The following is a 13907-nucleotide window of genomic DNA, read 5'->3' as shown; positions in this document are numbered from 1 at the left end:
TAACAAATGATCACCCCATGTCTAAAAAATATCAAATTAATTTAAAAAAAGTTCAGATCCAGTGGGCTAGATCTCCATTTTCTTCTTCGTGTGTTAATTTATGGAGGGTGAAACCTTCAGGGTCGTTCTGTCCTCCCAGAAGGACACTGACTAAAGATCTGTCATAAAGTCCCGTGATGCAAGATGCTGCAAACTATGATGAAACCCCCTGTTTAGGAAGGTAAAGGTGTTTGTTCCTGCATTGTTGTACTGGTGCTGCAGACACCATCACAACTTTTCCTTTCTGACCATTATGTCGTCCCCCAGAAGCCTCCTCGCCTGCTGCAGCTGGACTGATGACTGAGCAGAAACGCCAGAGAAAGCCCGGTGCACCGACCCGAAACAGCTGCGATGGCTCATTTGTAAAAAGTCTTAGGGATCCCTCGAATAAGTTCATTAACGACTGTTATGTAAAAATAATACGAGACCCCTCTTGATAATGACTTCCCCTCACTCTGAAGAGGTTTCTGCACCGCGTAGCTTTATTGTGTCTCATCACCCTGCCTTTAGTTTTTCCAGACATTTTTCCAGTTTGTGGAAATGGAGCAGGAGATTACACAAACTATGTCTCCCGCTCTATTGTCATCATCTTTCCTGCGACTCGCAGGAGGGGACTTCTAAATGGATGCCACTTTATTCTGTCTAATGGCTCTTTTAGGGACTTTAATGGCTCTTCTGTGAAGATCTGCAGACTGCACTACTGCTGCAGTGTCTAATAAATAACTTTTTCTGTGTGTGGTCTTGATTATCCACTGCATCAAAAGTGCTTAAATAGTACTGCGCCATTCATATTTCAGCTGTGGGCTTATTTTTGTTCCCCTTTTTAAAAAGATTTGCTTCAAATTACTGTACGGCCCAGAGATTACTACCTGCTGTTAACTAGAACGCTGCAGCAAACTGAATCAAAAGAACATTTTGTGAAGATAGGTGTGCTTGTGTGCTGTGTAGTGCAGGCAGTAGCTCCTATGATGCAGAGAAAGGTCCACTGGTGGAAGAAATAAGCAGTTATAACAACAAAATGCAACTTTACAGCAGAATATATACACTTAATGACGGTCCACAGCCGGACTGCGGCCCGGGCAGCATTTCCGGGAGAGTAGTGACAGAGCCCGACCCGAATTCGCCAGGCGTTCTGTTTTTTAACGTCCAAACCCGACTCTTGTTACCATGGTTACATGTACAGTGTAGATGATGATGAAAAGGCATCGTAGAAGTCTAAAAACATTCACTTTCATCCATGTTTAGCTCGCTTAAATCTCTTCTGACCTTGAAATGATCAAAATGCACATTCTCCATATAAGCACTCAGTAAAAAAACCTCCGCCAGTCTTAATCCTACCTCATTTGAGTCTCACAATAACATCGTATTAAAGCTCCAGCGCGTTGAATAATGAGTCAATGATGAACAGGCTGTGTTACGTGGCCAGAGAATAATACAGCCCTTGATGAGAGAAGTTCAGTCAAAATACCAACTAGCTATTAGGGCCATTTTGTGAAGTCCCCTTTCATCAGAGCACTGCTGCAAACAGTTGTCGCTATTTGTCTCCAAACAGCTGCCCTGCCTTTTCTTTTTTTCCCCGGGAAACAGTGAGGTGAGAACTAAGAGCAGCCTGTTCAATTCACCGCCTTATTACCCCAAAAACTTCCATTAGCCTTCTGGGCTCAGTCCAAAACACTCAATTAGTGAGTGTGCATTATCTCCCGGCAGCAGCGCCGGAGAGTCTGAGGTGTAATGTCCGTCTCACTGCGGCGGAACTTTCGGTGTAAAGTGGATGTTAACCACGGATAGCTTCAGCCGCTGAAGAAGAGCCGAGAGAAGGCAGGCTCAAGTATCTTCAGCTCGCACATGTCAGGCTGATGGGTCGTAATTATTAATGAAGAACATCTGCCTGTGGGTGTTGTACCTCTCTGAAGAGGTGTCACACACTTGAACGATTACACATGCCGGTGTGGTCCGCCCTCATTGGAAATGCAATACATTCAATGGACTTTAATTAGGGTCCAAGACTCGGGCTGAGCGGCAACGTAGCAACGGCATGATCAAATGTCCGCATCGACGGGAGGCGTAAACGGAGGCCGCTGACCTTCATCACAAACAGGAAACAAAGTAATCCCCGCTTAATTTCCAATAACAGCAGGATGGCGGTGATTAAACTCGAGAGTGCTCAGTCAGTGTGTGGCAGAGTGAACCTCTCAAGATCACAACGAGAGAAATACTCCTGTGTTTGATGTTGTATAATCACCTTTTTTTCAAGCTGCTTTGATTCTGTAAAACACAGATTGTACACAGTTTGTTTGGCCGTGATGGATCCGTCTTTAAATGAATCTTTGGCTCTCCTTCGTTGTTTCCCCCCCCGTGAGTCGCTGCCAGACAACTTCCCATGTGATGCGTCCTCAGTTGGCAAGGAAACTGCTGAGATCTCAATCCACCATCCCGTCCTTGCTCTCGGTTTTTGTATTGTAATTGTGCACCAGCCTTTAGAAATGATGTCAATGGATTATGGAGGAGAACAAGAGCACGCAGTGAAGTTTTTGAAGACCCAAGGTGAATAACAAGTCCGGGAATGCAATGTTGATACGTGAGTCCTCACAGAGGATTGTATTTACGGCTTGACACGGACTCAACGTGGCACGTCGCAAGAGGAAAATAACAGTTGACAGTGACCCATGTGAGCTGGTGGCTAACTAATCGACGTTAGCTCCAGCTAATGTTTGCTCGATCTGAGCAGGGCATGGGCGAGCATATCGCTGCATAGATGAACTTTGACCTGCTTTTAACCAAAGCTACGTGCATTTAACATACTGGGAAGTCCTCAGTTAACAGTTCCCTCCAATCTGTCCTTTAAAAGTAGGTGCACTGTTGTAAGTAGATGGAATATAGTCACTGCTACACTGAGAAGTATAAAAACATTAACTTTCATCCATATTTAGCTTGCTTAAAATCTCTTTTGACCTTGAAATGATCGAAAATGCTTCAGCCACTTAACGTCTGAGGCTGCAAACTGAGAGCGACCCCCAGAGTCCGGGTGGTTTAGCCCAGAAAACGTGCTTTTACGTCTTCCTTTTGAAAAAACACTCACAGTTATCCCGTCAAGCGGCTCTTTAATCGATATTCTAATCTTCGCCTCGCCGAGCGTGCTATGAGCGAGTGGGATTCTGTGGCAGGTGTCGAGGGACGTTAAACCATTATACAATAATGAATCCAGCCTCACGTAATTACTGCAGCATGCAGCAACAGCCTACAAGATTTTCCAGCGTGTGTCTTTTGTTGGGAGATGAAGAGGTGTGTTGTGTGCGTCTGGAGGATTGTGAGGAGGGTTGTTTGTGTCAGCATGCCCTCACTGTCCTCCTAAAGGTGCTGCGGGACAGATAAGGAAAAATGGCCGCACCCCGTTCCAGTGACTGAATGAGCCGGGCTCCCCTCTCTAAAGCCAAGTCAACATTTTTTTTCCTTTATTTTTTTTTTTGTGTCTCCAAGACGGACAGACGTGAGGGAGTGAATGGCACTGCAGACATCTGAGAGGACGGGGAGAGTGAAGCGGAGAAGACAAAATGACAGCAGGAACCTTTCCCGGCATATCCAGATCTGCTTTGACATGTCCATTAGAGAGACACTGAGAAGGGACACGAGGGCCAAATGGGGAAAATGTAACAGAAATCCAAGCTTATATTTAAAACCGCATCATCCTGTTTACTGCCTGGATGCTGTTTTTTTTTTGTTTTTTTTATGAGCTTTTATCAACTTATAAGAAAATAAGTCTGACTGACTCATTTCTCTCCTTCTTTCTCGTCTGTCACCCGTGCTGAGAAGTAGGTCAGACTGTATGAGATTAGGGAAAGATGATGCATGGCGAAGGAGCAGAAGTATTTTAACTCTAATATAATGAAAAACGAGAATAGCACGGACGGTCTCGAGGTGAAACGCAACACCTCCCCGTGAATCTCCTTGGCCCCGCGCTAGTGCGAAGCCATTATCTCAGATTCGGATGGCGAGTGCGGGATAATGGAGCAGAGACGATGGGAAGGTGGTCTGAGTCACGGCTTTAAAAGAATGGGTGACGTTAATGAAATCTTGGAGGAGATGAGGGGATATTTTTAATAATGATTCATCACGAGGGTGAGGCTTGTTTACGGGGAGAAATGTGCAGGCCGGATAGAGAGGCATTCGACAGACAATTCCTGGAGAAAGAGAAACAACATCCCATCGCTGGGTAATTTTCTGTACCCTTTTCAAAACCAGTGCGCAACTCCTACAGCTCTGCAGCCAGAGAGGGATTCCTCAATTTGTGAAACCCACTCAGCCCTGAAGACGAAGCACTCTCCCTCCTCTGCCCATGCACAGTGGAATACACAATGACTCATATTTCATGCCGGTTATTGTCAGCCCAGGAAAAATACAGAGCGAGTGATGCCTGAGTGTCTAAAGAGCACAGCATTGGATAAACACCAAACATACTGCAGCATCACCAAACTCTACATGACAATGAGGCATTCAGCCGGCGAACGAAAAGAAGACAAGGTGACGATTTGGCGCATTACGCTTAAAGTTTTTTATCCTTTTAGGTTTTAGTCCTGGTTGACTCGGTGCGGCAAACGATCCCCGAGCAACTGACGCTGTGCTGCAGAGCTGGTGTGTCTGTTTACAGGGCAGCCAAACAAACTCACATTATTTTATTGAAGAAGTAACCCGGCTTCACACCGCACACAGCCGCCGCACACGGTGCAGCTGGTCAGCTTGCCGAGGAGTTGTGGGAGAGCGGCTGACTGTAGACGCCTTGTTTCGTTACTCATTGTAGAAATTGATTTGCTGTCAAAACCTGCTGATAACTACTATTGTCCTGTTGAAGCGCTGCCATTCATGAAGCAGCAGCTGTAGGAAGTAACAGTACTACTATTATTACACCACAGTGAGCACATACATGCAAGAGGCATTAGCTTAAAACACTTGTTTAAAGGAGGAGACACACAAACACCTTTAATTAATTTTTACATGTTGTTTTTCTCCCTTGCTCCCCCACAACACACATTTTTTGAAGGTCAGATGAACTAAAACAGTAACATGCTGCGTTATTTCTTGTGAATCCTTCATGTGTGTGAATTTGACTCCACTAAAGACGAAAACATCAAATACACTTTAACTTGAACACATACTGAGAATAATTGCCCTGCTCTGTGTTGGAGACACACCCAGCTGCAGGAATGGAGGGCCTCATTGTTAGAGGCCTGCACTGTATTACATTACAGCGTTTATTTGCCCAGTGGCTGCTCTCTGACCCGCAGGGCAGCCGCTGCACTGACAGACGAACTGCCTTTCTCTGTCACACCTGGTCACAATGTGTCCGTTTCAGCGCCTATAGATCCTATACGCCACACATGAAGGGAAGCGGAGTCTTCATGAAGACACCCGGAGCATCAGCTGCCCAGATCTGCCATCGGCGATCTCTCATCGCTCTGACAAAGACATGACATACGAGCGCTGTAGATAACGGTGACCTCAGAGACAAAAGGCTTATTTTTCCAACTCGAGAGGATAAATTTATGGACATAATGATGAATGTTGCTCTTTAACAGCCTCTTCTATTATCTATTAATTACCAAACAAGTCGGGTGTGAAATTGGCCTCACAGACGGCCACTTCACTTTCAAGCGATCTTGTTTATTCTTCAAATATCGAGCTAATGGCTCAAAATTGATTCCAATTTAAACAATTTAAATATGTTGATACAGAGCAGGTTTTCAATGCTTTTCGTCTGACCGTGACGCACCTGCTTCCTGTCATCTGCTCGTTGAAGGTCTCTGCTGTGATATTAGAGGTGATGCGTGTAACATTTTTATTAACGTATCATTAGCACGTTATTTCTCATTATGAACATTAGTGTAATTACTGTAAATCAACCAGGCAACCAGTGAGACGACCGGAAGCCTCTATCAGCCTCGTCTCTGCATTAAAACATCGAATGCAACGAGCGACGCGTTCACTGACGCTGATATTTTGTCGATAACCTGATTTCTGAAACAGGAAATCTGGCGCCCTCGGGCTCTGCAGTATTTATTTACAACACGAAACTATTCTGGTCCTGTATCAGCACTAAGGCTAAGAAAAGCCAGAGCGACTCACATGAACGTTTCAGTGCTGCGTCTCTCTGCCAAGCCGCTCTCACAAACAGTTAAAATTAGTTCAGGATGACTTGAAAGTTTTTTAATGTGACGCAGTGTTTGTAGGAAATGTTCAGAGTGGATTAGCGGTAAACTAAATCCAGCTCTGACACGGTGTGAAATGAGAGTGAGCAGTATGAAGTCAGTTGGCTGATTTCAGTGAGATTCAAAACAGGACTGCTGCATAAAATCAGTCACACTCTATTTATATTTTTATAGCTTTATTATGTCTTTTAAGTATTTTTAGTATTGTTTGTTGTGTTGCAGCTACAGACCACAGCGAATTCCTTGTATGTGAAAACTTACTTGGCAATAAAAGCAATTCTGATTCTGATTCTGATTACAGTGAAACGTGTGTGTGAATGCAGGATGTGAACTAACGATGAAAATACTCGACTGACTCTCGCAGCGCCTCAGTTCTGTGGGTAAGACAGTAATTTCACCTTCTTACTGTCGAGCTGCCAAAATCCAAATAAGGACGGCAGCTGAGAAAAGGTCTGACATGCTCATCAAATTAACAGGTTGTCACAATAACACAACTTCGATACAACACCAGGACAAAAAACAAACGTTTTCCGGTTGAAAAAACATAATCTATGTTTTATTCATAGTCATAAATATGGCGGTAATGAACAGCGCTCTCTTCAATAAACATGCTGTATTTATCTACAACTGTCATGTTTCTCTCAATGTCAGTTTACAGCATTATTATATCGACTTATATTTAATCTATGAATATATATTAGACTACTATTCATTTGCAAAGAGTGACAACCATATGTTATTTGCTAGATTGGTATAAATATTTAAAGACAGAGAAGAACATTTTCATATTTCTAAGCCTTTGTGCCCTTGGATCCCAGTTTCATTAAAGCATAAGGAGCAGTTGAGGAATTAAAGGAGCAGTTACATTAAACTGGTGTTCATTGGAGCTCTAATTCTGGCATCTTTATATTGGGGAAATGTTTTTCAAGGCGCACATTTAGCACCTGATTACGATGGAAATGAAAGCTGCTGTTGATGAATGTACACGTCATTGATGAGGCTGATGACCCAGAATTAATTGCAGCCTGATGCACACTTGTACGTAAATGCCTTCTTAAAAGACTAAGATGTGAAATCACCGCAGATCACTGAAAATGTTCCCGGTCGGGCTGTGTTCTTGTATTTTTAGCATTGACACACATTTGTTCTGTCTGTATTTTAGATATAAATCAGTGCGGCTCTCCCCTGGAGGTTTTTTTGTGGTGTACTCTTCGTTTGGGTATAAAAAGTAAAAACATGTTCATTATATTTTCTCTCAGAACCACCATGTTGTTGTTTTTTTCAATACGTGTGCTAAGGAGAGGACAATTTTCTACACAAAACAACCGCACTCCATCCATCTGAGATGTAATAACCACTGGAGTTTATTTTATCTACAACGTCCTTGTTGGAAAACTGGGGCCTTGTATCTCCGACTGATATTCAATAGTAAAGATTATTGCTAGCGCAGCAGTCTGAAGACATAATCTGCAAAATCACCTTGAAATGAAACTGAAGCAAGTAATGTCTCCGGCCACGGCTATCTCCAGCGTGGAGTCATAAAAACAGGTCAAAAATAAGTCATTTCACTTTTTAAAAAAGGAGTAAATAATTTCCTTAAACAGCTGGGTACTGTAGTTTTTAGCAGACATAGCTCAAACAGGAGTAAATGGTGCATTTGTTTGGAACTATCTTAAGCTGCGGATGAATTCACATTTGTTGCTCTTAAGAGTATTTCCAGCCTATACGGGTTGGATTTAAAACAAATCACTGTGTGTGTTTTCCTGGTAATGAAAGAACATATCAGCCAGTGTAACAGTGTAGCTCGCTGATGTGTTTTTAATAGTTTTTTGGGCAACAACGGAGCTGGAATAACATAAAACATCGCTAATTTTGATCTTTTTATTGGATTTATTAGCGTAAAGAATCCTTAAATTGCGTAGATCAGAGAGGCTGATAGACACAAGCTGTAGTTTACATCACAGGCAAACTGCTCTTTCAGGTCGTTACACCTGCTTAGGATAAAAGTGTCTGAAATGAGCCTCAAAAGTTCTTTGAAATCTGCTCCCAAGTTTCCAGCACAGGCAGATGGTACAACATGCTAAAAGCGACACCCTTAATGCAATAATCATACAGTCGATGAGCAGATTCACACTCGTGTTACTCAGCGATTCGCTCACTGTAGATCAATCTGTTCACATCACACGACATGTGGAGGAAATCATGCCACAGAATACCCTGAAATCCCCCGAATGACTGCGAGCGGTTGGCAATCCGCTGTGTTGGCGAGCCACATGTTAACCTCTGGCAGCGCTCGACAGGCCGACCCCGGAGGTGAGGAAGCCCAGCTGAGGCAGCGCGGCGCGGGGAGTCAAACACACGGTGCATTAAACAGGAATCAAACAGCAGCCTGTGCTGCTTCTCCTGCCTTCTGATCCGAGTGTGTGGCATTCTGTTCACGCATGCTAATGAGGCTTTAAAGTGTGAGCAGAGTCGCAGCGAGCTGGTGAACATAGTGGAGCGTATAGATGCTCAAGAGTGAGATATAAAGTCGACAAACTTTCCACTGGTTAGTTTCCGTCTGTTCAGCTACAGTGGCATCACTTCTCATGCTAAACTACCCAGCTCTTATGGTCTATAGCTTATATTCATGTGGTGTAGGAATAAACGGAAAGCAGCGTGTCGTCAGCAGAGAAACGGTTGTATCAGTCGTTTCTGCAAGCAGCTTAGTGTGATCCATAAAGAGAGCTCAAGGGATGATGTATTTTTGTAGGCTAACCCGGAAATTAGCATCACCATGGTTCCCTCGGCCTCCAAGATTATTATTATTGTGGAAGTTTATGATACATATTTTGTTCAGCGACATAATCTTCACATCTTCCATCCACTCTGGTCGATCTACAAATTGTTACAGACCTGGGATTTGTATTTACGACAGTGGTGTTGCACTTGAAAACAGCGGGGGGCGCCAAATCGCACAAAATACCAATTTCTACATAATGTTGCTTTAACGATGTTAACTACATGATGATTAGGCTCCGGTCCTGTTCGTCTGTCGCTGGTACCTGCCTCCTTTGACATCACATACGTAGAAGATGGCAGACGAAATTACATTTTTGTTTGATGATAAAAAACTTTGTATTAATTCACGTATTGTAATGGTTGTGCGAGTTGGTAAGAAGTTTTAAACATCTGTATGGTGTCACTTCACAGAGACAAAGCGTTACTGCAGAACAGCTGGGAGGAGACTGGACGGTGGCGAAGGAAAAGTGGAGGTCGCCCTCTTAACTTAACATCCATGCCAACATAAAGTATGCATGAAAGAAAGTAGGCAGTGACGGTTTCATCGTCAGAAACAGAGCAATCTGTTTTGGTACATAAAGGGAGCGTAACTGAGCCTTTAGAAGCTGATAAACACACCCAAATTGGAATAATGACTTCCCATCATGGGACATCGGATCGTCCGAAGAGCATGTGAATAACCACGACTGTGACAAAGCAGCTTGAGATGGCATTTACAAGAAAAGACTGCAAATTGTCACTTTAATCAATGATGCATATTGACCTGCTGGTGTATCATGTGCTCCGAGGTCGAAACAAACATTCATCCAGGACGAATGTGCACAGATGCAAAAACACTCACCACACAGAGCGCAGATGTCTGGGAGGGACAGGATGATCTAATATGTGACTGTGGAGCGGACGAGGACAGGGGTGGAGGAACGGGGGGGTGTCGGAGTTAAAGGTGGAGCCCTTTCTTTCAAGTGCAGGTTAAAAGCCTCCGAGGCAGTGACCTTGGATTTAAAGGTCTCAGAGCGGGTTTCACAAACAGGTGTTAGAACAGCTGTAATAGAAGAGTTCCTGGCTGCAGTGAGTCAGAGGGGGGAGGGGACGGGAGACGGATGAGGAGAGGGGTGAGGGGACAGTAGAGACGCAGTGGGTTGGGCTCAGACCACCATGACAGCCCACAGGGACGGGGAGGGTGCATTCCTTCACTCTAATGGGGCTATTTGGCACACGGTTATGGAAATAAGTCCTTGGGCAGATCAATTTTAACGTGCATGACAATTGTTGCGGCATTTATAAAATGGTGTTCATCAAACATTAGCGTCTGAGGGCTAAAACACCAGGGTCGGGCTGACAGACGACACCGCCATCCATCGACTACTGAGCCCCGTGCCATCCAACATCGTGATTTAAAAAGACAATGTCCTTTAAGCTCACATAGAAATAAATAGATGCATATTATCTGTGATCCCCTTGTGTGCAGATGGGGGTGTAAAAATAAACTAAAGAACAAAAGCTGAAAATAGAATCTAATCAGGTTCCCAAACATTTTTTTTTGCATACATAAAATGTCAGAGGGAGCGACTAAATGTCATCCGGTAACACTGTGTGTGTGTGTGTGTGTGTGTGTGTGTGTGTGTGTGTGTGTGTGTGTGTGTGTGTGTGTCAGAGGTCTCTACAGCAGCTTGTCTTAATTTTTTTCTGCTCCAAAAACCTCATTTAATGGTGATTTTTTGTGTGGAAGTGCTTGAGGCCGACTCAAAATGTTATCCAGTTTAATCAAATTATAACGTCTCTACAACATCGTGCTTTATCCACCAGTTTATCTCGTCTTGATCAGGGAGGGAGGTAACCTCAGTACATGTTTCTTCAGTATTTAAGTCCAGTGTGTAGGATTTAGGGGGATTAAAGGGCAGAAATGTGATAAAATATTCACAATTATGAGCTTGTTGTGTTTTTGTTCCCTTAGAATGAGCTAAAAACATGTTTTTTTTATCTGTCTTCCATCTAATCCATGTTGCACCGCCATGTTTCTACAGTAGCCCAGAACGGACAAACCAAACACTATCTCCAGAGAGAGCCTTCTACATTTTCTGCCTTTTAAGCGGCCATAGGGGAGGATGAGACGAGGAGTGCTCAGTTGGTTTTGATCGGACCTTTGGGTCTGCTTTATTCTTTCTATATTTCTAGTTTCTAAACTGAGAACACATTTTCTTGGTTAAACTATTAAAGAATAAAAAGAAACAGGAATCAGGGGAGAGTATATTGAACTAAAAACCTTGTGTAACCTTGTGTTGGCTGGAAAGAGTAAGTTAGCCTTGAGGACATGCTTCTGTCTGCCTCAGGAGTAGTGAGTTGTAGCATTTTGTGTCAGCTTTGGTGGTTTAAATCCTCACATTGTGTATCACGAACTCTTGTACTCACTCAGTTCTGCGATGCTGCCCACCCTCGTTGCGAGCAGCGACTGCTCCAGCGTGCGGAGCTCGGCCTGGGTGTAGCCCTGACACTCGCTGCCCCTCCCCGAGCGCTGCTGGTCCCGGTGCAGGTTCAGACTCTCCGGCAGGCTCAGCACACCTGCAGCACAGCACAGAGAGAGAGAGAGAGAGAGAGGAGGCAGAAGGTCACAAACAGGAACGATTCATACAGAAAAGTTCAGCACATTTCACCTTCTTACTCAAATCTCTGACAAACTTTCAGTTAATATATGCAGAGCAGAGCTGGTGAGCTGGATGAAAAACCCCCCACATTAATTTCACACTGCTGCCAGAGAGCAAACATTTGTTTAAATGATTAAACACAGAGACACAGTCACAGGTTAACAGCATTTTCTACTGTACATCTTAATTCAGCTGCTATCGTGAATATAAACTGAAGGGTTCAGTGAATGATTTATTTAGTCTCCCCTGATTCTTTCACACATAAGGTTTGTTTTTTAAATTAAAATGACAGGCCTTTAAACGCAGAAACAAGAACATCTTTGAAATAAAACGTCTCTATGGTGAATTTTCTAGCCCATTGTAGTTTCTCCTACTCGAGCTCAACTAAAGTTAGGGCGGAGATAATAGCCGAACTGTGTTCTTAGAGAGAGGGCCCATCAATTCACATCTTGCATTAAATGCGTCTCGAGTGACCGGATCTCACTTCCTGGCTGTATATGCAAATATTTTACACAAAGAAAGAAATATATTCATGTATAATGTTTGCCGAATTAACAAGAAGGCCTAAATAGTTCAGAATTTGTTGTATACAGAGTTTCTAAAAGTGTATACAGTTTCTCCTAATGCTGTAAGAGTCAAAACTGAGAGTTTTCTAAAGGGAGTCTGGTGACCTTTTCCACTTTGTTCTTCAAAGAAGGAAGCGATATTACTTACTGTTTACTGGATTTGTAAAAATTGACATGTTTACCATCAATAGGTTATATTCTTTATTGAATTTAGCGTAAATGGTGAAATCAGTTGAGACAGTGTGGTCAAACAGCTGCTGGGATATAAACAAGAATAACAGACGGACTTTTACAGCGGTGCCGCAACAAACTGACACTTTCTACAAGGAAAGAAACATCTCAATGTTTTGTATTTAATGCCGATTTTACAAGAAGGCGACATTTACATAAGCGTTGCCTCAGCCGCTTCACAAAGTCTGTTAGGTTTCTCCTCATGATGCAACAACTCTTAAAATCACACGATTTGTAAGGGAGTCTGGGATATTGCTGTGTCTTCATCACTTCATTACTTCCATGTCCATGACTTTCACACACACACACACACACCTACATGCAGCCCACTTCTTGCTGATCAAAACAGATGTTATCTAATATAAATAAGAAAGGTGTGACAGCGCACAGATTAGGTTGCGAGCCACGTTCGTCACTTCACAGCGTCGGGATGTGTGTTCTCCTCCTGCATCTTGTTGTGATCACAGGTGTTTTTCCAGACAAGGTGCAGCAGATAATGTTGGCTCGACACCATTGATCCACTGCAGCCAGGCTTTGTTTAGCTGCTGGAGAATGGCCTGTGACAGATGGGATATTGAGTTTTTCTTTTTTTTTTTTTTTTTGCAACAGGAGAATGGAAAGCAACACCCCGCCGAGTGCTAATCCTAATGACACGGCGCTGGGGAATACGCCGTTTCTCAACAAATTGTAATTACAAACATGGACGAGCAGAGTCAATTTGTCTGTGTGTGTGACGCCAGAGCGTAAGACAAAAGAACCCACGCAGCGGATGCTGGAGGCTCGCTCTGGAGGAGCTTCCCTCAGTGGAGAGAGGAGCGCTCCAGATTCCTCCCACCATGTCCTCTTCCCAAGAATTCCAGTATTCCCCAGTCCCTCTTCTTCCCACAGCCTTTCCGGGGAGGTCATCTTTATTTAGAGCCGCCAATAATGATTAGAGCAGCTCGTTGTCTATCAGTAACCAGCATTGATGGAGCAGCTGGTATCAGGGTGTGTCTCAGATGGGATTCCCGAACAAAAATGGATGTTTTTGTTCTGCAGTGCCGAAGACAGATTTCCCTGTAGGCTACGATCTGGTGATTTGACAGGCTGACAGTTTCATCGACATCGAATATCAGTTATAACACCATTTTAATGACTATATTTCAAAGGGCAGTTTGGAGCCACTTCACCCTCAAGGATAATTATTTACTCCCTTATGAAATGATGATATGGAACCGAGACATCTGCACATCTTTTGACCTACAAGTCACCAAATCACTGATTGTAGGGGGCAGCATCATCAGCAACTGTGGAGCAGTCCAATTGTTTGAGACTTGCTATTTTTCTTTGTTTGACTCCTGATTGAGGAGTGGAAGCAGCTTGGGGTTTTCCCCTCCCAGCCAATCAGGGTGTGATGACACCCTTTTTGTAAAGGCTTAAAAGAGGTGGGGAATGGCACACCGGGGGCT

General features: G+C 43.6%; 1 protein-coding gene across 1 annotated transcript in view; it reads right to left on the bottom strand.

Moving 5' to 3' along the window:
• Positions 1-13907, bottom strand: part of LOC141008403 (ankyrin repeat and BTB/POZ domain-containing protein 3-A) — a 174045-nt gene that overhangs the window by 39285 nt on the left and 120853 nt on the right. The window contains exon 2 of the mRNA XM_073480751.1: positions 11430-11579. Coding sequence (XP_073336852.1) covers positions 11430-11579 — 150 coding nt within the window. The remainder of the gene's footprint in view (positions 1-11429; positions 11580-13907) is intronic.

Source organism: Pagrus major, chromosome 14, assembly GCF_040436345.1.
Source record: "Pagrus major chromosome 14, Pma_NU_1.0".
NCBI classification, from domain to species: Eukaryota; Metazoa; Chordata; class Actinopteri; order Spariformes; family Sparidae; genus Pagrus; species Pagrus major.
This window is presented reverse-complemented; position numbering and strand designations above follow the sequence as displayed.